The 6,780-nt window shown below is 45.0% G+C and overlaps 1 protein-coding gene across 1 annotated transcript; it reads left to right on the top strand.

Annotated features, from left to right (window-relative positions):
- Positions 1-3,247: 3,247 nt before the first annotated feature.
- LOC123445545 (probable NADPH:quinone oxidoreductase 1) lies at positions 3,248-5,705 on the top strand. The gene is made up of 3 exons (XM_045122541.1): positions 3,248-3,413; positions 3,505-3,699; positions 5,165-5,705. Exons 1-3 carry the CDS (start codon positions 3,320-3,322, stop codon positions 5,467-5,469), a joined length of 594 nt encoding a protein of 197 aa, XP_044978476.1. The 5' UTR covers positions 3,248-3,319; the 3' UTR covers positions 5,470-5,705.
- Positions 5,706-6,780: the final 1,075 nt, after the last annotated feature.

Below are 6,780 nucleotides of genomic sequence, written 5' to 3'. Positions count from 1 at the left end.
TAAAACAAAAATGTTCCTAATGTTGTAAATAATCCTTAGTTAATTATCATGGAGTAACCAACATTTTATAAAGTATTTTTGTGCCCCTAAAACATTTATAACGAAGACCAAAACAATTAAATAATTACCTTTCGAATTATAAAAATTCTAAATAGTTTCTTTTGCCCTGTTGTAGTTAGCTCCTATATCTAATGCATAACCTGTTTTTGATGAACTGCTACCTTACTGTACCGCACTTTAAAATGCTTACTATAGGTGGAGTTGTGACCCTATTTGGCCATTAGTCCAATTGCCCCTGCTTTTTCATCAAGCCTTGATCATCTGATCGACGAGCCAAGACCCGTCACAGCACTCACCCCCCTTAGTCGTACGACACTGTAGAGCTACCATCGAGTACCAAGGGTGACACCTCGATACATACTCCTGATGTTAGCTCTATAGTGTAGTTCACCGACGGTGGTTCTCGGAGGGTGATTCCTCCTTCATCACCTCCAATAAACTACTCTGTCGTATAATCCACAAGCGTGGACCATCGAGAGTGATTCCTCCTTGGCCACCTTGACGGTTAAATCGTTCGGAATCCATCGAGGGTGATACCTCGGATCCCTCTAAAGTTACAGCTGCACAACTACCTGACCTTGTTACTGGGAACTTGATGAATGATGTGTTGCGGGTGGATTCCCGCGTGGATGTGACGATGAGTTAATTAAAATGCTAATGGATTTGTGTATTTGATCTGAGTTGGTTGGGATACCTTTTTTTGCAGTAACCTTCATGTGGGAGAAGTTATGGGTACTCGACGTCGTGATATCAGTCGAAGCTCTTCAGACGTCAGCAATGGAGCAGCGCGCGTCCGAGTGGTCTGGATAAGCATCGTTTTTGTATAAGAGGTGCTAGGACTGACATCGTCCGCCCTCGCAACGTGCAGGAGCGCAATGGGTGATGGGCCCATGAACCCTGCTCGTTTAGGATTTAAACCGACGGGCTGGCCTCTCTATTGAGCTTAGGTAGGGTTGCGACGTGTTGATTTTCCGAGGCCGGGCAAGACCCAAGAAAGTGTGTTCGGCCAGAGTTTATCAAGCGTGCTGGGTACTGTGGTGCACCCTTGTAGGGATGAAATTAACCATTCAAATAGTTTTGTCCGCGGTTAAAGGATGATTTGGAGTTGTGCCCCGAACTTATACAACTACAACTATTACTTAACTGGAATGTTTTGCTTCGGGATTGCTTCCTCGCACGGAGTCGAGGAAGAATCTCTGGGCGTGACCTTAATTAATATTGCTGCAACAAAATGACTATATATTTATGCTACTTGCTCTACTCCCATATATTGCTGCGAGACGCTGACGATGCTAGTGTTCGATAGGACTAGTCCCCTCTCTATATTGTCGCATTGCTGTAGTCAGTTCATATATAATCCCTTTCCTTTGATACTAATGCATACTTAGTATAGTTCTGATGTGAGTCTTGCGAGTACTTTGGATGAGTACTCCCCGTTGCTTTGATCCCCTTTTCCCCTCGATACGATTGCTACGACCAGATGATGGAGCCGAGGAGATGGCCTATCCCGTCGACGACGTCTGCTACCCCGACGGTGCCGACCGCTACGTGTTGGCCGCTGACGACCAGGAGTAGTTTAAGAGGTTCCCAGGCAGGAGGCCTCGCCTTGTCCGATCGATGTATCTTTTGTGCTAGCCTTCTCTAAGGAATTCTCCTTGTTTTATGCGTGTACTTAGATATTTGTTGCTTCCGCTGACTAATGTGTTTATCGAGCTTCTGAATTCTAGCCCTTGAGGCCCTTGGCTTGTAATTATGAAGCTTGTATGTTTTCATTTGTGTCTAGGGTTGTGTTTTGATATCTTCCCGTGAGTCCTTGAGCTTGGTCGTATGCATTAGCGTGTATGATTAGCATATGATCAAATCGAAGACGTCACAGATAACAACGTAAAAAGTTTGTTAGGTGGACACAAAACTTTTCAAAACGGCTTATACGCCAAATGCGGTTAGTAGTACCGGACAACATGATGGCCACTAACTTTTGTGCATGAATCTCTAGTGACTGAGAGTACATACACAACACATAAATTTGAGAACTGTTTTGTAAACAAATGACTCATTTCTAAACAGCTTGAATATTTGTCTAGAAATATCGAAAGTTATGATAAAAACAACATGGTAGTCACATAGAACAATCTGGCAATTGCTCACAAACAAGTTGGTAAGTGTAAGAAAACAGCTCGGTAACTGCAACCAAGAAATTTGCCAATTGCTTTCAAACAACCCGGTAGCTGTACCAAAACAATTTGGTAGCTGCATCAAAATATTTGACAATTGAATTTCGGAAAACTTGATAGCTACATCAAATAATTTGGCAGTTGCATGTGAAAAATGTGGTAACTATCAAAACAGCATGGTAGCTACCTCGAATGATTTGACAATTACCTTAGAAAATTGGAAAACTTGATAGCTACATCAAAGAATTTGGCAGTTGCATGTGAAAAATGTGGTAACTATCAAAACAACGTGGTAGCTATCTCGAATGATTTGACAATTACCTTAGAAAACCGAAAACTGTATCAAAACACACCAATGAAACTTTGGCAAGTGTACCACAAAATTCTGACAACCACAAGCTGGAAATCTAACAATTGCACCTTAAATTTGTGGTAAACGCAGCCCTAAAATATGGCAATTATACCTTTAAATCTCTGAGAAATTTGTTTTTCAAGTGATGTCTTTTAGGCTAGCACATATAAAAAATTCAAGAACGGGGCAGTTTTAGTGACCATCAAGCACGTATCGTATTCCATGCACATAAAATTTACTGAGAAGCTAGTATTATTTTAAAGAACACTAGCATTTAATGCAAGCAACACTGTTTGTTAGATTTTTCTCAATGTGTCCCCTTTCCCGCGAGTCAATCGTACCGTAGATTTGCTTTTTAACATAGTAGGTCAGGAGATTTGGAGTTGCTGCCATGATTTTCTCTCACGGATGGACGGTTAGTGAGCCGTCGCACGGGAAGTCAGTCATGCGACGCCGCTACGTAGTGTGTTCCTCGATTCTTTTTTAAACTGGCAGAAGAATTGACCCTAAATTTCATATAGGTTGGTGTAGCATGAAAAACAAAAGCTTGGCAAAACGTTTTGGCCATCATCATCATCGAAACCATCGAAGCGGAGGCAGACGTGCGAGCGTCCCCCTCCCAAACTGCATCGTCTACATATTCAGGTTCAGTTTACAGTCACGCTCACACGAGAAACCCAAAGCAGAACCCACCCACCTACCCCGAAGCCAAGAAAGGCCGCGACACCAGAGCATGGAGGTCGCCGCGGCGAAGCCCGTCCTCCGCGTGGCCGCCGTCTGCGGCTCCCTCCGCAGGGCGTCCTACAACCGCGGCCTCCTCCGCGCCGGTACGCACGCTCTCCCGCCTCTTCTCACCATTCCATTCCATTCCCTTCTTCGCTGACTCCGGCCCGGGGTTGGGTTTTCTTGGCTGGCCAGCGGCGGAGGTGTGCGAGGAGTCGGTCCCGGGGATGCGCGTGGAGCACGTGGACATCTCCGCGCTGCCGCTGCTCAACACCGACCTCGAGACGCCCGACGGGGGCTTCCCGCCCGCCGTCGAGGCCTTCCGCGACCGCATCCGCGCCGCCGACTGCTTCCTCTTCGGCTCGCCAGAGTACAACTACTCCATCGCAAGTAATTATTCATCATCCTCCCCCTCCTTTCTCGTTTTCTGCGAATTACTCTGCTCAAGCCATCTGAGAATACCGCCCAAATTGGCACTTGCTGCTGCTGCTGCTGCTGCTGCACGAATTGACATAGATATTGTTGAAAAGTTACAATGTTCGGTGCAATTTGGAGCACGAGTAGTGATGCTTAATGTCGCATGCACTTGTTTCGTGTCAATTCGACCAAATGATTTTGTGTTCTCTGAACTGTCGGTAAAACTGTGGTTGCATAGTGCCACGTCTGTCATGGTGCACTATCAGCAGAATTGATCCCCATCTAACTCTCATGACGCCCAATTAGTGGAGTCGTGTCAAACATCCGTCTATTGGAAACATGTGCTCATGTAGTTTAATGGATATACAGTTGAAAACCTATAATGGTCACAGTGTAGTTTGGGGCATCTCTTCTTGGTGATGTTTATTGTCGCGCACACCTGTTTTGTCCCAATTCGACGGAGGATTTTGTTTTCTGAAACATTCAGTAATACAGACTAACTGTGGTGGCACTATGCTAGATGTTTGACAAAAATTTGGTTGTCATGGTGCACAACTGATGTGTTGCGTTTGATTCCCATGATGCGCTATCAGTGGAATTGATTCCGATTTCACTCGTTATGATGCCCAATTAGTGGAGTCCTGTCAAGCATGCTCTATTGGAAACATAACCGATTGGTAGATTATAGCTAAAGTAGCGATTATCTTTTGTATGGGGACAGTAAAGCATGTCATCATATAGTATTGGGACTTCCTTTATTCCTTTCTTGCAAATTTTATAAAGAAAAGGGTCTCAATATTCTATCATATCCTTTTAGCTCACATTAGTGTAGTTCAATGATAACCGGTAGAGCTGAAAAACGCCCCTATCTAATTCTATCGCACCAAATACACAGTTGATCTTCCCTCTACGCCTGTCCAGCAGCAACCAACATTCTTACAGTTGTTGCTCAGTTAAGTTTGGTTCACATGATTGCCCCCCCTGTTGCATTTCAGATCTTATTCTTTCTGTCTTTCACTACTAATTAAGCTAATTGAGTAGTCCGACTACACAAATATGGGTCATAAATTTGGAATTCCAAAAAAAATCATAAGCAATAATATTTTGACGTTCTGATCCAGTCCATAGATATACTAGGCGCATTAGAGTACCATGCTTAGTTTACATGCACAATAAAACAATTCAATTTTTGTAATACCTTATGCATATTGATGGATATGTTGATGTCTGCAGCAAAAGAAGGACAAACAACTAACCTGAAAATTCCAATTATTATCGAGCTAGACACAAGCATGTAGCTGTAGCTTAGGTGTGAAGGTCGAATAGTTCAGTGATTCCTAAATGGGGAACAGAGGCGCTGCTTTTCCTGCTAGATTGTATCATTGATACTCGTATATGTGCTTGCTTCACATGCTATGTGTTTCACTTTCAACTGCAGCCCCTCTGAAGAATGCACTTGACTGGGCTTCTAGGGGAAACAATTGCTGGGCAGACAAACCTGCTGCCATTGTCAGCGCAGGAGGTGGCTTTGGAGGAGGTAGATCGCAGTACCATCTCCGGCAAGTCGGGGTGTTCTTAGATCTTCATTTCATCAACAAGCCAGAGCTGTTCGTCCAAGCATTTCAGCAGCCACCCAAGTTCGACAGCGATGGAAATCTGATTGACGCTGAGATCAGAGAGCGGATCAAGAAAGTGCTCTTGTCCCTCCAGGCCTTCACACTCAGGATCCAGAATAAGGATTGAAGCAACACAGGGCTGTGTTAATCTGCATATTTTTTACTTTGGTTATTTGTGCTCTGGTTATTGTATAATATATGCCTTATTTGACGACATTTTTACTTCACATTCAGATTCCTGTGATGTGTTGTCAGCAGAATGAAATCTGTAATAAATCTGCTGCTCTACTGTTTGTGGAGGGTTTCTTTTCCGTGTAATGATACATGGACGCTTTCTCCTCTGTAAAGCATTATGAGGGTTTATCAGAGCATGGTTAATAGTACAACCAGCTGCTGGTTATATGATGTTGACACGTCATCTATAGCCAAGCTTATAGCCCGCAAATACAATAGGTAGATGTAAATAAGTACTATTTTATTAATACAAGGCCCACCATCCTCTCTCACAAAATGCCTAGGAGCACGTGTTACAGCCGGCTGTTAGTTTGTAGCCCGCTTATCTTCTCTCTCCTCTTCTCCCTCTTCCAACTCATCATAAATATATTATTTTAAATCTTACAGCCCGCCTACATCATCCTATTGTACTTGCTCTCATACGCCTTCTCCTGCAAATTCAGTTCCGTTTTTCAGCATACTACTATATGACATATACTCGGCATTTTTCCTGATTTTTCACGATATGCTGTTCTCGGCCATCCAGGAGGCAGAATCGTCAGATCCCGTGTCAAGCTTCAAGGTGGGCGGGGTTCAAGATGGCGAATCCCTCAAGGCTCAACATCAGGCCGCCTTCGGTGGCGAAATCGCGCGCATCCCGCCGGAGAAATCGCGCGCATCCCGCCGGAAATCCTCCCGTCGGGGACCGATTTCACCCCGTTCCTCTGACCAAGAGCAAGGTAATCCCGCTCCCCCGCTCTGATTTGGGTGTCACTGCGGGTTCTGATTTAGATTCTGGGATTGATAATACTATTTTCGGGGTTATCCCCGATGATATTTCTCATTTCGATTCAGGGTTCGCTGGGGGTGCTGAGTTAGAGTTTGATGCTGGTAGCTCTAGTTCCGGGGTTATCCTCGAGGAGAGGCCTTTTAGGGTGATTTCAACATTTGCTGACGTGGGTGTGGAGATTTCCCCGTCTTCTCCGACGAGACTTTCGGGTAGCCCGGAGGCTGATCCTGTGCTCACGGCTGACGTGGCTTGTGGCCTGTTGGTGCCTGCCCGGGGCCCGCTACCTACTCCAGCCCTGCTCGTCAGGGGAGAGGTGGTGCGGAGGAAGGCAGGTTTTAGGAATACATTTTCCTATTTGGGTGACAGTGAGGAGGAGATGGTGACCGGGTTTTTTGGTCAGCTCTGGGCTATCCCCTCTCCCCGTCCCAGCCGCCG

The sequence above is a fragment of the Hordeum vulgare genome, chromosome 3H (assembly GCF_904849725.1).
Source record: "Hordeum vulgare subsp. vulgare chromosome 3H, MorexV3_pseudomolecules_assembly, whole genome shotgun sequence".
Lineage (NCBI taxonomy): Eukaryota > Viridiplantae > Streptophyta > Magnoliopsida > Poales > Poaceae > Hordeum > Hordeum vulgare.
Note: the sequence above shows the minus strand (reverse complement) of the source record. Positions and strands in the feature narration are given on the sequence as shown.